Source organism: Delphinapterus leucas, chromosome 10 (assembly GCF_059928025.1).
Source record: "Delphinapterus leucas isolate spDelLeu-1000000601 "Yukka" chromosome 10, BTC_Dleu_Yukka2, whole genome shotgun sequence".
Lineage (NCBI taxonomy): Eukaryota > Metazoa > Chordata > Mammalia > Artiodactyla > Monodontidae > Delphinapterus > Delphinapterus leucas.
In genome coordinates, this window is record NC_143138.1 from 52,671,741 (window position 1) to 52,692,687 (window position 20,947).

The 20,947-nt window shown below is 47.5% G+C and overlaps 1 protein-coding gene across 2 annotated transcripts in view; it reads left to right on the forward strand.

The window, feature by feature from the left end:
- Positions 1–8,164: 8,164 nt before the first annotated feature.
- Positions 8,165–20,947, forward strand: part of CMTM7 (CKLF like MARVEL transmembrane domain containing 7) — a 42,230-nt gene continuing 29,447 nt past the window's right edge. Inside the window, exon 1 of one of the 2 annotated variants that reach the window (XM_022553701.2) lies at positions 8,165–8,359. In XM_022553701.2, the coding sequence (XP_022409409.1) occupies positions 8,201–8,359 (159 nt within the window). In that variant the 5' untranslated portion in view covers positions 8,165–8,200. Of the gene's footprint in view, positions 8,360–8,761; positions 9,152–20,947 lie in introns of those variants that run through there. The other variant, XR_016394675.1, reaches the window with a different exon arrangement.

Consider the following 20,947-nt stretch of genomic DNA (forward strand, 5'->3'; position numbering starts at 1 on the left):
ACATTTAAAACCACTAACTGAAGATGGGTAGAAATCAATTTAAAAGTCTGTATTTCTGTTCCCTAGACAATTATTAAATCGAAAAGAGAGATTTTCACAGAAAAAAATAATCCAGGCATACAGGCAGACCTCATTTTATTGTGCTTCACCTTACTGCACTTCACAGATACTGTGTTTTATACAAATTGAAGGTTTGTGGCAACCCTATGTGGAGCAAGGTGCCATTTTTCCAGCAGCATTTTCACACGTCATGTCTCTGTGTCACATTTTTGTAATTCTCCCAGTATTTCAAACTTTCTCATGTTTCTTATGGTGATCTGTGATCAGTGATCTTTGATGTTACTATTGTTCATTGTTTGGGGGCACCACAAGCCATGCCCATACAAGATGACAAACTTAATCGGTAAATGTGTGTGCTCTGACTGCTCCACCAACCAGCCATTCCCCGTCTCTCTCCCTCTCCTCAGGCCTCCCTATTCCCTGAGACATAACAATATTGAAATTAGGCCAATTAATAACCCTACAATGACCTCGAAGTGTTCAAGTGAAAGGAAGACTCACATGTCTCTCAGTTTAAATCAAAAGCTAGAAATGATTAAACTTAATGAAGAAGGCATGTCAAAAGCCCAGACAGGCTCAAAGCTCAGCCTCTTGTGCCAAACAGCCAAGCTGTGAATGCAAAGGAAAAGTTCTTGGAGGAAATTAAAAGTGCTCCTTCAGCGAATACACGAATGATAAGAAAGCAAAACAGACTCACTGCTGATATGTAGAAAGTTTTAGGGGTCTGGATAAAAAGAAGATCAAACCAGCTTCAACATTCCCTTAAGCCAAAAAAAAAAAAAAAAACCTAACCTAGAGCCAGGTCCTAAATCTCAATTCTGTGATGGCTAAGGGAGATGAGGAGGGTGCAGAAGAGAAGTTTAAAGCTAGCAGAGGTTGGTTCATGAGGTTTAAAGAAAAAAGACGTCTCAACATAAAAGTGCAAGTGAAGCAGCAAGTGCTGATGTAGAAGCTTCAGCAAGTTGTGCAGAAGATCAGATAATTCATGAAGGTGGCTGCACTAAACAATAGATTTTCAGTGTAGACAAAACAGGCTTCTGGAAGAAGATGCCATCTAGGACTTTCGTAGCTAGAGAGGAGAAGTCAGTGCCTGGCTTCAAAGCTTCAAGGGACAGGCTGACTCTGTTGTTAGGGGCTAATGCAGCTGGTGATTTTAAGTTGAATGTAGTGCTCATTTACCATCCTGAAAATCCTAGGGACCTTAAGGGTTAGGCTAATAAGTCCACCCTGCCTGTGCTCTGTAAGTGGAACAACAAAGCCTGGATGGCAGCACATCTGTTGACAACATGGTTTACTGACTATTTTAAGCCCACTGTTGAGACCTACTGCCCAGAAGAAGATTCCTTTCCAAATATGACTGCTCATTGACAAGGCACCAGATCACCCAAGAGCGCTGATGGAGACGTACAATGAGATAATGTTGTTGTCTTGCCTGCTAACACGACATCCATTCTGCAGCCCATGGATAAAGGAGACATTTCAGCTTATTATTTAAGAAATAACATTTTTCATAAGACTTTGACTGCCATAGATAGTGACTACTCTGATGGATCTGGGCAAAGTCAATTGAAAATCTTCTGGAAAGGATTGACTGTTGTAGATACCATTAAGAACATTCTTGATTTATGAGAAGAGGTAAAAAATATCAACATTGACAGGAGTTTGCAAGAAGTTGATTCCAGCCCTCAGACTTTAGTGGAGGAGGTCACTGCAGATGCGGTGGAAACAGCAAAAGAACTAGAATTAAATGTGGAGCCTGAAGATGGGACTGAATTGCTGCATCTCCTGATAAAACTTGAACAGAAGAGAGTTTGCTTCTTATAGATGAGCAAAGACAGTGGTTTCTTGAGATGGAGTCTGCTCCTGGTGAAGATGCTGTGAAGCTTGTTGAAATGACAACCGAGGGCTCAGACTGTTAGTTGATAAAACAGTGGCAGGGTTTGAGAGGATTGACTCCAGTTTGGAAAGAAGATCTATGGGTCAGATGCTATCAAACAGCACTGCAGGCTGCGGAGAAGGCATTTGTGAAAGGCAGAGTCAATTGATGAAGCCGACTTCACTGTTGTCCTATTTTAAGAAACTGCCACAGACGCCCTGGCCTTCAGCAACCGCCTGATCAGCAGCATCAACATCCAGGCAAGACCCTCCACCAGCAAAAAGATTAGGACTCACTGAAGGCTCAGGTGATGGGTAGGATTTTTATTTTTTGCGGTACGCGGGCCTCTCACTGTTGTGGCCTCTCCTGTTGCGGAGCACAGGCTCCGGACGCGCAGGCTCAGCGGCCATGGCTCACGGGCCCAGCCGCTCCACGGCATGTGGGATCTTCCCGGACCGGGGCACGAACCCGTGTCCCCTGCATCGGCAGGCGGACTCTCAACCACTGCGCCACCAGGGAAGCCCTAAACAGAACTTTTATATGCACCAGGAAACCAAAAGATTTTTGTGACTTGCCTTATCGTGGTGGTCTGGGACCAGACCTGCCGTATTTCCAAGGAAAGCCCATATAAGCCTGGGGCAGACGTGTGCACACTTACGCTGAAAAAGGGCAACCTGAGAAGTATTTCCTAATTTGGCCTTACATAAATGTTCTGGCTATGTTCTTGCTGCCAGTTGTAAGCAGACAGCTGTAAAGGAAGGTGAGGTAACTGTTCCAGTGCTGATGACCTAGGATAATGGGGAAGATTAGAATATGTGTTGTTATAAGTAAACTTAGTTGTTCGGTGTATATAAAAGAGGTTCAGGTTTGGGGGAAAGTGCTTGGCAATCTAGAGGTGATGATTTTCAGAAACTTAGGAGGGTGAGTGGCAAGAAAGTTGAAGAGACATTCCATTTGGAAGGTGTGTTTTGAGAAAACGTGTGTCAATGGCAGACTTTTTTCTAGAATATTCGGAATAACTCATCCAGGATGTAGCCGACCTTGTTGCTGCCTCAGCATCCCTTCTCCCCGCCTCTTGTTATCCGACTACCCTAGTTTTTATTGCACATCCATACCACCCACTTATACCCCAGCAACTTCGGGGAAAGCCAGCTCCACTGTGCTCTAGGGATGGCCTAAGCCAGTCCCACCTCAGCCACAGCGACTGGTTCAGGCAGGGGCACGTGACCAGGCTTGCTGGGGAGTTCTGGGAAAGGAGTTCTGAGGAAATGCGTAGGCAGGAAGTTGTTGGCAAATATCTTGCGACCACAAGGAGAAGCCAGTCGCGGGATGAAGGTGACTGGAAGAGAGATGGAGGGGGAAAGAAACTTCTTAATGATGACATCATTGAGCTTCCAGCTCCTCCAGCGTAGTGGATAGAGAACATCTGTACTGTGAGGAAAGGAACCAGGTGAAAACTACATAGGCTGTAGGGATGAAGTGGTACATTTCCAGAAATCTATTTCACTATACATATGAAGAGCCTTAAAAGTTATCCATTCCCTTGAACTTGGGGATGTTTCTCTTAGGAGTCTAAGATTCACGCACAAAGATGCTAATCCTGGTCTTATGTATAATGGGGGGGGGAAGAACTAAATTAGCCTAAAACCCTAACAGTAGGAGAATGATTCAATAATTAATTAAATCCATTGAATGAGACTTTAGAAATGAATGCACTACAACCCAAGTTTATTCAGAGTCACCATCATTAATGATTTAACTTTGTATTTTTAACACATTTTTCAAGCTGTGCTTGAACTGTGGTTGCTAGATTGGTTATTAAAACGAAGAGCAGTTGTTAAAGTGCTGTGTTCCTAAAAATATATAATGGAGAAAAATAAGTTGTGCACACACAAAAAACCAATGCTGCCACTAAAAACCCTTTGTGAGTAATTTTTAACAGGAAATGTTTGTGGTATAACTTGGAGTTTACAAAAGGCAGAACAAACCAAACTGTAAAAGGTGGTGGGATCATGGGGTGATTTCAATTTTCTTTGTTTTTTCTGAATTTCCCCCAATTTTCTACAATGAGCAGGAAATACCTTCATCATCAGGAAATAAATATTTTTAAAAGACAAGAGAAGGCAGCGGTTTCAGCAGGTCAAAAAAAAAAATGATCCTTATTATTTGTGGAAAAAATAACATCTTCAAGTTCTCTTATGGGCAGGTGACCAGAGCCATTGCATAAAAACCATTCAGAGGACCATGCCCATTCCTTTTGAAGGGAAGTGTAGTCATCTTTGGTCATCATTTATTTCATTTATGAAAGATTTCATGGATAAAGAAGGAAAAAGAGCCTCCTCTCCTCTCCTCCCTCTCCCCTTCCTTCCCTCCCCTGTCCTGATAACTTCATAGGAATACTGATGCTGATAGAAGACGTTAGCACAAAAAGCTAATTATTCCTTACATTTGTATGTTGCTTTGTTACCTTTCTTAACATTTTCAGATTCATTTCTGTTTGAACCTCAAAAATGAGCGCTATCAGCCCATTTCACAAATAAGAACACTGAGGTCCAGATAACTTCACTTATGGGCAGACCAGCAACCAAAGTCCCATCTCCTCATTCCAAAGGTCAAGCAAATAAAACCAGGACCTTTATGCAGATTGTCCCACTGCTAAAGGAGTTAGGGGTCCTCCGTTGCCCCACTCTTGCAAATGTACAGCCCCAAAGCATAGCAAGTCACAGCCAGTGGAGAGCATTCACAAAGCAGATGGTCTACAGGGAGCCTACAGTCTACTTGAGGAGTCACGGCAACACACAGGAAATTATCAGAAAATGAGAGAAAATTGTCCAAGGTCAGCTCCACTGCTGATCCATCCAGTGTCACCATGCTCTCATCAACCACTGCCAGACATCAGTCTGCAACGTGACGTCCACCATACAGGGTGGGCTTTCCAGAGACACATTGGGCGGGGGTGGGGGTAATTCGGGGACCACCTGTGTGAGTCAGCGCCAAATTCTCAAGTGTAGGCAGGAACCAAGTACAAACATCCTGAGCGGGGCAGCAAGCGTTAGCAATGTTTCGTGTCCCTCAGTTGTTTACAGACGTTTCTTGGGGGTATCGGAGGGACATGGTACAAGGCGTGTAAGCTGGTCAAGGTTTATGAACAAAAAGGGCAGGTCTGAACCAAGGGCAGCCCAGAGGTATTTGCTTTGTTTGCTTGCTTGGTTTTTGCTAGGTCCTGGCTCAGAATGGTGTTTGCCCGTCTGCCAGTGCCCCAAACTGCCAGACACAGCCGTCCTCCATCCCAGCCTATTTCAGGGTCTACTAACGTGTACCAAATGCCTGAACACGTGTAATCTCATTCACTTCTCACAGCAGCCCTGTGAGTAAGCAGCGCCGCCCCCTGCTTTGCAGATCTGGAGATTCCTGCTCCAAGGCACCTGGATTCCCAGCCAGGTCTTCTAACTCTGAATCCAGTGCTCTTTCCACGCTACTCTTTTCTTGAATCTCCAGATAGGTTTCCCCCCATTTTCAAGTAGAAGATTATTCTTTATGCACAACAAATAATGCAAAGTGAGCATTCATGTTCAGACTTAGTTTTAATTTAATAGACCAGTGAAATTGATGTGACCTGTTAGTCACACCTGATAGTCACGATTATTCTTGGGCTTCATGGCAATTAAGCATAAATAAATGGTTCTTCCACTATCAAATTGAAAAGTAATAAAGATGCACCGTTGTGTTCCAGGCATTGTGATTGGTGCCATGGATGTCAGGATAAAGGCCCAGAAGAGCCTGCACACTGTTGAGGACTTGCTATATGCCAGGCACTGTGCTGAGGACTTTCCAGGCCTTAATTTATCTAATCCTCATAGGAGTCGTGGCAGGTGGTATTTTCCAAAGATGACTTGACAGTATCACCATGCAACTTCCTAATCAAATGATGGGAGACCACCAGGGTCACCTTACCCTTACTGGAAAGTGGTGGGAAGTCAGGGAAGGCTTCCTGGAGGAGGAGGGGCCATCTCAACCACACACACTGAAGGATAAAGAGCTGTTAACCAGCCATCAGTGAGTGGAGAAGGGAGTTCAGACAAACACTCAGAAGCGTGATATAGCAGGGGGCGTGACGTTCATTCAGGCTTGAGCATGGGGTCCAAAGGAGTGGAAGCTGCTAGATGTGGCTGGAGAGGTGGCAAGACAAGATGGCAAAGGTGGGTGGGCCCCCTCACTCTTTTGAGTGCACCCAGCCCTGCACCCACCAAAGCCCTTCCTCCCCAGGGGGCAGCCCTTCCCACCAAGAAGTCATCACCCCGTGTAGACACCTCCGTGTACTTGGCCGCAGGTCTGGTCTGTGGAACCTCTTCTTGCACTCCGGGCCAGCACGCAGCTCTTGTGCTGCCAGGCCTCTCGCTCGGGCTTTTAAGTGATCATGATAAAATGATTAACACAGAGTGGCCACCAGCAGTGATTATTTCCGATCTAAGCTGGGTGGCACGTGGGCCAACAGCAGTCCGAGAAACCCAGCCAAGTCTCAGCTCCAGTGGACTCCGGAAATGCCAGTGGTTCTCAAACTCCGTCATGCATCTGAATCACGTGGGAGGTGGAGGGCCGACCTTGCCAAAACACAGATTGCTGAGCCTCACCCCCAGAGGTTCTGATTCAGCAGGTCTGGGGTGGATGGGGGGGTGGGGCTAAGAATTTGCATTTCTCACCAGTTCCGGGGTGATGCTGGTGCTGCTGAGCCGGGGACCATACATTGAAAATCACTGATTTAGAAGATTGCTGGAGAATTGGATGAAGGCCCCTGGAAGGAGGGGAAATTATCCACTGCTGGGTTTTTCTGCTTCCCTGAAGCCTTCGCTTCAACAAAGACCCCCTGTCATCTCCATGATGGGTTCCGAAGCCTTGGAAAAGTACAAAAGTGAAGATGTAAATCTGTATGGAAAACGACATGCATCTGGAGCCGTCACAGAGCGCCTGCACGGCTATCACATTGTCACAGGAGCCCCGAGATGCAACTATCTTTGTTTTATAGAGAACGAAATGGAAGGCACCGTGACTATTATCTAAACAGAAAACAGATATTAGAGGCAATTTTTTTTGGTCATGAAAACTTTCAAATGTACACACAAGTAGAGAACATGGTATTACAATTCCTGAAATGCCTCAACTTTGGCAATGATGGTGCTCAACTTGAGTGGTCATCAGAATCACCTGGGAGACTTGTCAAAACAGAGATTGCATGATTATCTCCACATTCTAGAATTATCAAGACTTTGCCACATTGACAGTCTTCTGATGACAGGACAACACTAGCATCCAATGATGTCATGAGGTAGATTTTTTGTGTTATTTTGAAACATTTGGAGATATATCAAGTTTGGCCACAGGGACACACTGCTCAGAGAGAACACTGATAACATTTCATTTCTGTAGTCCTGCTTGCTCATTTTAAAAGTAACCCGGAAGGAGTGCAATGTAGCATCTCTGTTTGACAGCTTCTACTAGAAGTAAACCTATGTTCACCTTGTGACCCAGCAAACCCACTCATTAAGTATTTTGCCGGGAGAAATGAGAGATTCTGTCCACCAAAAAGTCTCACCAGAATGTTCACCACAGCTTTATTGGGATTAATCTCGATGCATCTTGTTGAGTGAAAAGAAGCCAGACACAAATGAGAATATTCTGTATTATTTCAAGTACATCAAGTCTGAGAAGAGGCAGAACGAATCTATAGTGACAGAAAGAGGGAAGGAGGACGAGGGAAGTTTTTTGGGGGTATCGGCCCGGTATTTGTTGCTGTGGGCGGTGGTTACACAGGTGTACATACACATACAGAACAATTAACGGAGCTGAACACGGAAGGTTTGGGCATTTCAGTGTATGTGAGTTACACTTCAATCAAGTACACTTGGCACATACCCGCAGCCGCACCCAAACCAGATCCCAGGAGGCTGAGACCCAGCTGTGCCCTGGCCTCGCCCATCTCGGAAAGGCCACGGTCCAGGGCGTCCGTTTCCCTCCTCCCTCCAGCCCAACTTTCGCGCCTCCCAGAGGGCGGGGGCTGCCGCCACCTTTCCGGAGAACGCGGGCCAGGCCCTCCCCCGCGCGTCCGGCGGAGGCTGGGTGGGCGTCCTCAGCGCGGGCCAGGGGCGCGGGCCCCGCCCCACCCCAGGACCCCGCCCCTGCGCCACGCCTCCGAGGCCCCTCCCAGCCTCTCCTCTTCTGGCCTTCGGCCTCGGCAGCTGGAGGCTGCCGGCCGGCGAGGGCCGAGCGATGTCGCATGGACCCGGGCTCGTCCGCACCACGTGCAGCAGCGGCAGCGCCCCGGGAGCCGGGGCCGGCGCGGGGCAGCTGGGCGCGAGCTCTTCGGAGGGGCTGCTGGACCCCGTCTACCCACGCACCCACGCAGCGCTGCTGAAAGTGGCGCAGATGGTAAGAGAGGCCCGGGCGCGAGCCGGGGTCACACGGGGTGGCCGCGGAGGGGCCGCTCCCGCGGCGGGAGCATCGCGCCCCGGGCGGGGGTCCCGCCGCCCAAGTCAAGTTGGAGGGGGCTTCCTCGGGCGAGTTGTGCGTGCAGTCCCCGCGCTGGAACTCGGCGCACCCGCCAGGCCTGTTCGCGCCGCCCCCTCTCGGAGGTCCCAAGTTTTTCCAGCCACTCTGCGGAGCCTGCGAGCTGGTGACCGAAACCACGGCTAAAGTTCCTGTGTGTCTTCCTTCCTCTTCTCGGGCAGCGCCGCTTCGGACCCGGGCCGGGGCTGGAGAGCGGCCGGGCGGCGGCGCTTAGGCCGCGGAAGCCGACCTTCTCCCGCCGTCTCTTTCCCCGGACCCCGCGCCGCAGGGCTTCCTGCTCGGGGCTCACCCTCGCCCGAGCGCGGGGTCAGAAGGCCAGGCGTTCCCTGGGGTAGAAAGCCCTGGGACCCTTGGGGCAGCCGTCCCGGGCCCTGCCCCTCAAGTTCCAAGGGCGGGCCGGTTCTCGGGGCCGTTGGACGGCAGCGGTCAATGGGGAAGGCCTTTTGGGGAGCCGGTACTTATCTGGGGAGAGCGGGAGTCGCCGGAATGGGGGTCACTGTGGAGCGGGCAGGACGAAGGCCTGGGCGCCGAGTGCCACCGGCGCTGCAGGGACCTCCAGCAACGCAGACCTTTCCCGGCCTGTTCTCCTGTTCTCCTTCCCATGTTTTTCTTCCTTACAATTTTAAAATTTTAAACACCTTTCCCGTTTGTTCGGTAAGTTTTGAAACTGGGCTGGGCTCTTTGTGACTCCACTCCTTGTCATGTTTGCAGCCAGAATGGTGAGGGGGAAGTGGTAGTTTTGAAAGGGGGGGGGCGTCAAGGAAGGGATGTGGGTTAGACGCAAGGTCACAGATCCAGAGGCAGGGCCTACCAAGGTGGGCCAGCCCCAGGCCTGGACACGGGATGAGGGCTGCCCAGGCATCCACAGCTCTGTTACTCTGGGTGCTGAGTGTGTGTAGAGGGGGGCTCTGGTTTCTTGCTTGGGCTAGACCTGAAGGAAAGAGGGACTTAGTTCCCTTTTCTCAAAGAAGAGCTTCTAGATGGACTAAAAATTAGGAAGTAGAGGCATTTTAGTTACTAACAAAAAAAATTATGCTGAGCTGTGTTGGTTTTGAGCAAGGCATTTTTGGGGTTCAGGCTAAGAGATCTGATCAGCCAAATAGAGGGGACCAGCCTACCTCCCCATCCTTAAAAAAAAATGGGTGGGAGTGGGTCAGGCCTTAACTGAGCATTGGAAAATGTTATCAGGAGCTGAATGATGAGTTTGGTGGAGAAAAATCATGGTCAGATCCTCCGTTTCGGTCCATGAGTTTAATGGACAAAGATTATGGAGAAGAGAAACCTCCGTTTCACTCTAAGCTCCTAAGCTAGCCTCTTACATCAGGCTCTTGTGCCAAGTTGCAGGTGACAGTGATGGGCCGCTTGTTCCAAAGAGAACAAAGACTTGGAGGATTGCTTCTCTTTGTGCCCAGAGACTCTCACATCTTCCTTCCCTGGGGACTGCCGTGTGGCTGCAGGCTGGTTTGAGCAGAGCCCCTGGGAATGAAGTTGCCCTTGCTGGATGGTCATATTAAAACAGCGAGACCACTTAGGACTCTCTGCGTGGGCCCCTTGTCCATCTCTTCCGCATTCTCCTCCTTCTTCTCTTTTCTGGGAGTCTCCCCAAGTCCACTACTCGAGGAAGGAATGTCCATCTGGAACTTCACAGAGTGTAAGCTGGAGCCGGGTCTCCTGGCATCACCTGGATCCCTGAGGGGCCTGAGCTGCAGGGATCCAGAGGGCCTTGCTCAGGGCTCCACCAGCACTCCTCGTCAGTTTGTTTGTTCAGCAGACATTTGTGAGTGCCGTGTTCATCTCCACTTCTGCAGAAACAGATGGATTTGACAAAGCCCTTGCCCTCAAGGAATCTTTGGTTCTGAGGAGACGCACAAGTCCCCAAACTCCCTGGTTGGGGAGATGAAAGGTCTGTGGTTGCCCACATAAGGGAGGAAGGATGGAGGGAAGACGAAGGTGACATTTGAGTTGAATCGTGAGAGATGAATTGGGTGTGTCGGGCTGGGCGTGCCCCGTTGGCCTCTCCATATCCTTATTCAGTGTGCGTAAGTCAGAGCTGGGTGATGCTGGGGTGGTGGAAAGGAAGGAGGTAGGGTGAGACATGGGCCAGTGTTGGGCAGTTCTTCCCCTTCCCACCCTGACACGTAGAAAGAGGCTTCTCTCACTTCTTGAGCATCTGCTCTCTTCTTACCTCTGTGCAAGCGAGGCGTGTGGAATACAGCCGTTAGCAAGATAGATCCTTTCGGCAGTGACTGGGACATTTGCAGAACCATAATAGGGAAGGAGAATCAGTGTGTAGTTTCATAAGCAGTAAAGATGGAAATTTAAGTGTCTTCCAGGAGGTTCCTTTATTTTATTTTTATTTTTTGGCTGCACCACGGGGCTTGTGGGATCTTAGTTCCTCGACCAGGTATTGAATCCAGGCCCTTGCAGTGAGAGCATGGAGTCCTAACCACTGGACCACCGGGGAATTCCAAGAAGGTTCCTTTACTTAGTAAATATTGAGCACCTACTATATGCTAGGGCAGTGTGGAAAGCAGAGTAAACCAGACAGGTCAGCTCCTGTTCTCTTTATGCTGTAATAGGGAAAGTATTAATCAAATTATTTTAAATATAAAATTATAAACTGGGACAAAAGCTATGAAAGAGAGGTCCTCAGTGTCATAGAGAATTAACTAGGGGGTCTGCCCTGTCTGGGAGGTAAGGATGGGCTTCTCTGAGGAAAGGATATTTGAAGGATGAGGGAACAGTGTTACCAAAAGAAGGAAGAGCACAGACAATGGCTCTGAGGCTGGAGGAAGGAGTAGTGATAATGGTTGGAGGGAAGGAACAAGGCTGGGAGTGATGTGGGTGAGTCTGGAGAAGTATTCCAAGACTAGACCATCTAGGGTCTGCCAGATAGTGCTGAGGATATGGTCCTTATTCTGAGACTATCCCAGAAGTAATCATGTCGATATCAACCCACCATTGAAGGGATGGTTCTCAACCTGGGGCTGTACAGCCCCCTAGGGGTCATTTTGGAGCTTTGTGGAAGCTTTGTTTGGTTGTCACAGGGATTAGGCTCATATTCAGGATGCATCTTATTCATTTCAGTATAGAACGAAGGCACTGCAAGTACTTATTTGCGATTCTAAAGAGGTGAATTGTCAGAAATACGATTGAAGGAGCCTAAGTGGGTGTGTGAGTCGGGGGAGAGTGCCTGAGTTTTCTGGCCAGAGAGAGCATCCTAAAGACTTTCTAGGAGGTCGGAGCAAGTATGGTCTTCCCTTGGACATTCACAGCCGGGATTCCAAATGGAGTTAGACTTTGGGGGATTGCAGCCTCCGATATAACCGTGAATAGACCTGTGAGTGGAGAATGAGCTAGCATAGCCCAGAATGGCCCACCCATCCGTGTTCTGTTTCAGATCATTTGGTTCCCAAATGCAACCTGCACCCCCATGCCCTGTTTCCTGGAAGCTGCAGAGTTAAGGGCAGCAAAGAACCTCACTGTCAAGAGTCTTTGACCCCAACCCAATCCCGATCCGAGAACAAGAAACTGCTGTCCATCAATGGTCAAACAAATAAAAATGATAAGACATAAGTTATGGGCTTTATTCCCAATAACAGAAGTAATACTTGCTCATTGTAGAAACTTTGAGAAACACAGGGAAGAAACTAGAGTCTCCCACTCCCTCTCCCCCAAGATTGATATTTAAAGTAAGATTTTCTACTATTTCATAGGAGAGAGATAATTTGTACTTGTTGGTTTTGTTTTGGTTTTACAAAAGAAGGGTGATACTCTACAGCTTGTAAAATGCTTTTTTTGCTTAATATGTGATGAATGATTTCTCGTGTCACTTAAGATTTGTTTGCAATTAGGTTTTCAGTAGCGTTTTTATAGCCAATCACAAATGTCCCTTAGTCTGTGTGACCAGCCCCCTCCCCCTTTTTGTGGCTCAAGAAGCTTCCAGTTCTGCCCATTCACGAACAAGACAGTGATGAACTCCCCTGTAGAGAAGTTTTGGTGTGCAAAGCCGTAAATACTTCCCAGGGATAAAGGGCCCTCACCTTTCACAGAGAGAGGAATGGAGCGCCTCTTGCCCTGCTGGGCATGCTGGCATTAAATAACTGTCTAGACTTGTTAACATCTAGAAACCAATGGTTGTCCCTTTATAGCCAAATGTGATAGTAGTAATATTTTAAGTCATAGTAGTATTTTTGGTGTCTCATGGTTTGGAAAAGGAACAGTGACATGGGTGGACTGGGGAATTTCGTAATGCTTTTATTTTATTTTTTTAGAGGTGAATAAGAAAAGATTTATTTCTTCAGAGTTTATATCAGTCATTGGTTGCTGGTGTGAAAATATATCTTTTTCGCAAGTCACACGGTGCAAGGCTGATGGAGTCACCACTGTGACTTTGGGACACCTTCTATGACACATGCCTTCTTCAACTGAAATCAAAGAAGATAATAAGCACATAAGGATCTTACAGGTTCTCTTTTATTCTTTGGCTCAAAGGTGATACCATTGGTCAGAAGCAGCCGCATGTCCTTTCCAAAAGCAAGGGGTCTTGGAGAAATCATCTTCTGTATGTCCAGTATGAAATGAGAATTGTATAACGTCTACTGCAGCGTTTCTTTTCATCAAATACTTTTTTTTTTTTGCGGTACGCGGACCTCTCACTGCTGTGGCCTCTCCCGTTGCGGAGCACAGGCTCCGGACGCTCAGGCTCAGCGGCCATGGCTCACGGGCCCAGCCGCTCCACGGCAGGTGGGATCTTCCCAGACCGGGGCACGAACCCGTGTCCCCTGCATCGGCAGGCAGACTCTCAACCACTGCGCCACCAGGGAAGCCCATCATCAAACACTTTTAAAGGCACTTGTATTTAAGCTATGGCAATAGCCGCGTACACTGGAAGGATGATAGTACCACGCGGGTATGAGGCATTATTTATTCAGGCTGCAGAGCATGTGGATTTCGTAACTGCTGGCAAGAATTCCCCTCCAGGGCACCCCAAATAACTGCCTGTCCCCTCCACCCCCGATTGGGAACCGGTGGCCAGAGAAGATGGTCCAGCTGCAAACAGCAGCTGAGGGTCCATGAGGCTGGGGGACCAGGGTGGGGATGGGGCTGGTGCATGGTCCCGCATGAGTCTGGACAGAGTTGCACAGGGTTTCTGGTATTACAGTGGGTCCTGGAGACCCTCCAGGACATTCCGAGGCCTCCCTGTGTGGGTCAGTGCATTGATTTCAGTTCTGTACCAGGGAAGGCGTTCTCTCTGCTCCCTTCCTCCCATCCCTCATCCCCCACTCTCAGTGCTGGCGCTTCCTGCCCGGGCCCCTGGCTGTCCATCTGTTTCCTCCCCCTGCCATCTGCCCGAGGTGCTGCCCCAGGCCTGCTGCCTGGGAGCCTCCTTCTGACCCGCCGCCGCCTGCCAGATGCTCTCCTTCTTTGTCACCAGTTTGGCTCAGCAGTTCCTTTGCCCACTGCTCACTCCCGGGCATTCCTCTCTGGGGTCCTTAGCAACTCCTGGCATCCGTGGCCTGGCTCAGGGCCTGGTGCTGGCGGCTGGTGCTCCAGCCCCGGGTCTTCCTGAGAGATGAGGGCTGGCAAGGAGAACGGGGCCTTTCCCCAGCGCAGCCCTGTCCTGCTCCCTGGCGGAAATCAGCACCGTGAAGCTTCTCAGCATCCTGCTGAGAACGCCTTTCACCTGGTTTGTGTTTTACTTCGCAGCGGCAGTGACAAGGCTCTTCCTTTCCCTTGAACAGCCTTTTACTTTACATAAATAGAAGGATAGATTGATTGATAGAGAAAGAGAAATTGTCTATAAAATGGTTGCCACACATTACTCACGGAAGGGGTTGCTGTGAAATTTAAGAGTAAAGAGGGTGTCATTTTCATTTTTTAGAGATGGAGAAAGTGAAGGGAATTCAGAAGGGAATGAGAAGGAGGGGGAAGAAATTAAAGGCTTTCGGGTACAGAGTAAATTGGACCTTCTGGAAGGCAGAGGGAGCGATTAAATATAGCATGACCCTCCATATCTCTTTACTCACTTCTTCCTCTTAGGTTTTCTTTATTCCCCTAAGGAGGTGGCAACAACGCTAATATTGTTTATAAAGAAGTCTTTTTTAAACTTTTCCTCTCAAATGATGAGAGTGATACTTAACTAATTATAATAGCCTCTATCACACATTGAGTTCCTGTTAGGTGACAGCCACTGGGCTAGGTGTTTTACACGTGTGACCTCATTTAATCCTCATGACAGGTAGGTCCGATCACTATCTACGCCTTACAGATGAGGAAACACAGAGAAATTAGGTAACTTGCCCAAAGTCACAAAGCCATAAATAGCGAAGCAGTTTGAGTCCAAATCTTGAGCTCATAAAAGGACAATTTGGGGTTATTTTTTTTCATTATCAGTATGCCATGAGAATTTTTCCATGTGATTAAACCTTATTTGAAAAGGATGCTGTGATAACTACACATGGTAGTTGGTTGGACCATAACTTATCCATTTGTCTCCTCATTGGTGGGCAGACGGTAGCAGAGCTAAAAGGAGGTGCTCTGAGATGTGACAGCAGGTACTAATGACAGTTTCACCTTTTGCCAGAGATGAACTCAGCCAGAGTGGGGAAAACCCCTCACTGGGGTATAGGCCAGACAGTGGGCGTCGTATTTTATAAAGCGTTTCACATGTTACTCTCTGGGCTGCTGGAAGGCTTAAGAGGAAACCATTAGTATCATCTTTGTGTTTAAGTCCTAAGTTCCTCCTGAGAGGAGAACTAAGGTTCGGGTGTCTGCTTTATTATGTCAGGCAATTTTACATGCAGTTTCCCTTTGTTTAACCCTGAATGACTGTTATTTATTTTCCCTTTCTGTTGGTTGAATGAAGGCTGAGAGGGTTTGTAACTTGCCCAAGTTTCAAAAATTCCATTAAATTCTGGAGCCAGCATTTGAGCCTAGGTGTGGCCAAGGCCCAACCCTTCCCCCAATGGTGTGCTGTCTGCCTGTCTGTCTGTGTATGGCAGACAGGCTCCCAGGCTAGCCCACTGTGGCAGACACACCCTAGGGGGACCCCCAATGAGTCACAACCTTATGTAATTCCATCCTCTTGAGTGTGGGCAGGACCTGTGACTTGTTCTAACCAATAAGAAATAGCAAAGATGATGGGATGTCATTCCCATGGTTATGTCATATGCCAAGGTGAAGGGATGCTGCAGATGTAATTAAGGTTCTAAATCACATGATTCTGAGTTGATCAAAAGGACATTATCTCCAGGTAGGCCTGATCTAATCAGGTGACAGCCCTCAAAAGAGGTACAGTTAAGTCCCCCACATATGAACGAATTCCGTTCCAAGAGTGCGTTCGTAAGTCCAGTTTGTTCTTAAGTCCAACAAAGTTAGGCTAGGTACCCAACTAACACAGTCGGCTATATAGCACTATAATGTAATAGGTTTATAATACTTTTCACACAAATAATACATAAAAAACAAACACAAAAAATAAAGAAAACATTTTTAATCTTACAGCACAGTACCTTGAAAAGTACAGTAATACAGCACAACAGCTGGCATACAGGGGCTGGCATCGAGTGAACAGGCAGGAAGAGTTACTGACTGGAGGAGGGAGAGGAGGTGGGAGATGGTAGAGCTGAGGGATCGTCAGCTATAGGAGATGGAGGGCGAGCTGCAATTTCACTCACACCCAACATTGATGGCACAGGTTCTGGTTCCTTGCTGGATTCAATTCTATCTACCCTCTTGAAAAATGATCCAGTGATAGTAGTAGCTATCACTGCTAGTAGCTCCTTTTTTCTCGTCATGGATGACACGGTAGCACTGGATTGCATTTTGAATGGCTGCTGCAACCTTTATGTACCATTCTATGTTCAGGACCTGTGCTTCAAAAACTAACAGTGCCTCCTCAAATAAAGAAAATCCCCTTGCCATTTCCTGCATTGTGAATCTCTGTGGACATCCTGGGCTTGAATTAAAGATACTGCACTACTGTACTCTCTACAGTACTGTACAGTAAAGTACACAAAAGCACAACCACTTGTAGAGGATGCACGCACGTGTACGCCAGACATGTGAACTAACTTATGTGATTGGACTTGCGAACACACGTTCGCATGTTTGAAAGTTCGCAACTTGAAGGTTCGTACATAGGGGACCTGCTGTACTGGTTTCTTCCCAAAGGAGAGATGCTCCGGCTGGCCCTGGAGAAGTAAACTGCCTTGCTGGGAGAGGGCCTGGCAGAGGAGCACGTGGCGAGCATCTGTAGGTTCTGTCTAGAAGCTGAGAACAACCCTCTGCTGACAGCCAGCCAGAAAACAGGGACCTCATTCCTTTAGCTGCAGTAGCATATGAGCTTGGGTGAGGACCCCAAGCCTCAGATGAAACCCCAGTCTGGCCACCACCTACACTGCAGCCTTGAGCAGAAGTCTCTTGCCAGGGCTCCTGACTGGTGGGAACCGTGAGATGATAAGCTACCAACTTGGGATAATTTGTTATGCAGCAGTAGACATCTCACGCACCCACAGAAGCCTGGGCCTCCTGCATCAAATCCGGTGCTCTCACGGCTGCTCCTTAGCAAGAAAACATGGGGCAACAGCCGTGCAGGAGACAGGAGGTACAGTGGCCATTTTTACAATAACAGTTATACAAGTTTTTATCTGGGCTGTGGTCACATGTCATTGAATTCCTGTGGAGTAAATCTGTTGGCTGAGTTCTTGCTCTTGGCATTATGCTGAATGCTTTAAATGCAAGAACTCACTCGTCATTACAGCATCCCTCAGGGGTGTCAGTACTTCCACTTTACAGATGAGTAAACCGTGTGGGGAATTTAAATACCTTCTGTGCAGCTACTAGACATGTAAGAACGGCCTCTACCGCCCAGTAGTCCCACTGTCCTCCAGGGTCACTTCCCAGAGCCACTCTAAAAAATAAAAATCCTGATGCAAACTAATTATGGTTGTACAATTGTTAAAATTGTATTTGGTTTTTTTGAACAGATAACATTCACATGATCAAGATCTTTAAAGTTCAAAAAGTCCTCCAATTCTTGCTTTCCCTTCCTGGAGGCTACCAGTGATACTGGTTTCTTGTATATCCTTCAGGAGTTATTTTATGTTTCGATGTGTGTGTGTGTGTTTGTGTGTTTGTCCATCTTCTTTCCATCTTGGGGATAATTCTGTATGTGTTCAGTGTATTCTCATTCTCCTCATTTTCCTTAACAGCTGCGTTGTGTTCCAGAGAATAGATGTACCATAATTTATTTAACCAGTCCCCTCTCAACAGGCATTTAGGTTATTTCCCATCTTTTGTTATGTCGTAGTGCTGTTGTGGATACCTTTGTACATATCACAGTTCTGTGTGTGTACAAGGTAATCAGAAGGAGAAACTCCTAAAAGTAGAATTCCTGGACCAGATGTTGCCTGCTCTTGGAAATTTTTTCATCTGTCCTGTAATTTAGTCTCACACATCTCCTGTGATCTCCCAGAGGGTTTCAGGGGTCTTCCACATTCATTGCCATTGAGAGACTCTACTTCATGTTCAGGGTTCAGAGTTCCACTGCTCTAGACTCCCACTGAACTTTATTTAAGATGTTAAGAACCAGAAAAGTTCAGGGAACAAGAAGACCTGCGTGACCAGCATTTTTCTTAGAATTTCCCAACATCCATCACAGGGAGTGTTGAAGTCAACTTCCCTAAAAGCAGAGCTAGAGATGGGCATTCTTGTGCATCTGGTCCTTGAGTGAGGGCAGCAGTCAAGGGCAAGAGGAGGACTAGACAGATGGGTTTGAGAAGTCTCGCCTCAGCCTGATCTTGCGGGGAGCTCTGGAAAGTGAGGTGCACCACAGAGATGCTCCTCTAGCCGTTAGCGAGTCATAATCTTTTGGCTGGTGGAGGGTCTGGCCTTGGTGTTTGATGGCTGCTGACTGATCAGGGTGGTGAATGCTGGAGATCGGGGCTGCTGTGGCAATTTCTTAAAATAGGACAACTGAAGTTTGCCGCATAGATTGACTCTTCCTTTCACAAATGATTTCTCTGCAGCCTGCAGTGCTGTTTGATAGCATTTGACCCAGTGGAGAACTTCTTTCAAAATTGGAGTCAATCCTCTCAAACCCTGCTGCTGCTTTATCCACCAAGTTTTTGTAATATTCTAAATCCTTTGTTGTCATTTCAGCACGCTTTATAGCATCTTCACCAGGAGCAGATTCCATCTTAAGAAACAACTTTTTTGCTCATCCATAAGAAGTGACCTCTGTTCTGTTCTAGTTTTATCAGGAGATGCAGCAATTCAGTCCCATCTTCAGGCTTCACGTCTGATTCTAGTTCTCTTGCTGTTTCCATCACATCTGCAGTGACTTCCTCCACTGAAGTCTTGAACCCCTCAAGGTCATCCATGAGGGCTGGAATCAAGTTCTTTCTAACTCCTGTTAATGTTGCTATTTTGACCTCCTCCCATGAATCATGAATGTTCTTCATGGCAGCTAGAATGGTGAATCCTTTGCAGAGGTTTTCAGTTGACTTTGCCCAGATCCATCAGAGGAATTCCTATCTATGGCAGCTATATAGTCTTAACAAAATGTATTTCTTAAATAATAAGACTTGAAGTCAAAATGACTCCTTGATCCACGGGCTGCAGAATGTTTTGTTAGCAGGCTTAAAAACAACATTCACTTTGTACATCTCCGTCAGAGATGTTGGGTGACCACGTGCCTTGTCAACGAGTGGTCATATTTTGAAAGGAATCTTTTTTTCTGAGCAATAGGTCTTACCAGTGGGCTTAACGTGTTCAGTAAACCATGTTGTAAACAGACGTGCTGTCATCCAGGCTTTGTTGTTCCATTTAGAGAGCATAGGCAGGGTAGATTTAGCATAATTCTTAAGGGCCCAGGATTTTCGGAATGTAAGTGAGTATTGGCTTCAACTTAACGTTGCAGTAGCCTCAAACAAGAAAATCAGCCTGTCCTTTGAGGCTTTGAAGCCAGGCATTGACCTCTCTAGCTATGAAAGTCCTGGATGGCATCTTCTTCCAATAGAAGGTTGTTTTGTCTACATTGAAAATCTGTGGTTTAGCGTAGCCACCTTCGTGAATTATCTTAGTTAGATCTTTTACATAACTTGCTGCAGCTTCTACATCAGCACTTGCTGCTTCATCTTGCACTTTTATGTTATGGACACAGCTTCTTTCCTTAAACCTCATGAACCAACCTCTGCTCGTTTCAGACTTTTCTTCTGCAGCTTCCTCATCTCACTCAGCCTTCATAGAATTGAAGAGAGTTAGACCTGGATCTGGATTAGGTTTTGACTTAAGGGAATGTTGAGGCTGGTTTGATCCTCTAACCAGGCCCCTAAAACTTTCTGTATATCAGCATTAAGTCTCTTTTGCTTTCTTATCATTCGTGTATTCCCTGGAGGAGCACTTTTAATTTCCTCCAAGAACTTTTCCTTTGCATTCACAGCTTGGCTGTTTGGCACAAGAGGCCGAGCTTTCAGCCTGTTGGGGCTTTCGACATGCCTTCCTCACTAAGTTTAATCATTTCTAGCTTTTGATTTAAACTGAGAGACATGTGAGTCTTCCTTTCACTTGAACACTTAGAGGTCGTTGTAGGGTTATTAATTGGCCTAATTTTAATATTGTTGTGTCTCAGAGAATAGGGACACTAGAGAAGAGGGAGAGAGATGGGGAACAGCTGGTCAGTGGAGCAGTCAGAACACACACAACAGGGACTTCCTTGGTGGTCCAGTGGTTAAGTCTCCACGTTTCTGCTGCAGGGGGCATGGGGTCAATCCTGGTTGGGAAACTAAAATCCCACATGCCGTGGGGTGCGGCCAAAAAAACCCCCAGCAAACAAACAAAACCCCACAACACTTACTGGTTAAGCTCACCATCTTTTTTTTTTTTTTCTTTTTTGCGGTACGCGGGCCTCTCACTGTTGTGGCCTCTCCCACTGCGGAGCACAGGCTCTGGATGCGCAGGCTCAGTGGCCATGGCTCACGGGCCCAGCCACTCCACGGCATGTGGGATCTTCCCAGACTGGGGCACGAACCTGTGTCCCCTGCATCAGCAGGCGGACTCTCAACCGCTGCACCACCAGGGAAGCCCTCTCACCATCTTTTTTTATTATTATTATTTATCTATTTTTGGCTGTGTTGGGTCTTCGTTGCTGCGTGCAGGCTTTCTCTGGTGTGGCGAGCGGGGGCTACTCTTCGTTGCGGTGCGCGGGCTTCTTATTGTGGTGGCTTCTCTTGTTGAGGAGCACGGGCTCTAGGTGTACGGGCTTCGGTAGTTGTGGCACGCAGGCTCAGTAGTTGTGGTGCACGGGCTCAGTTGCTCCACGGCATGTGGGATCTTCCCGGACCGGAGCTTAAATCTATGTCCCCTGCATTGGCAGGCGGATTCTTAACCTCTGCGCCACCAGGGAAGTCCCAAGCTCACCATCTTTCACGGGCATGGTTTGTGGTG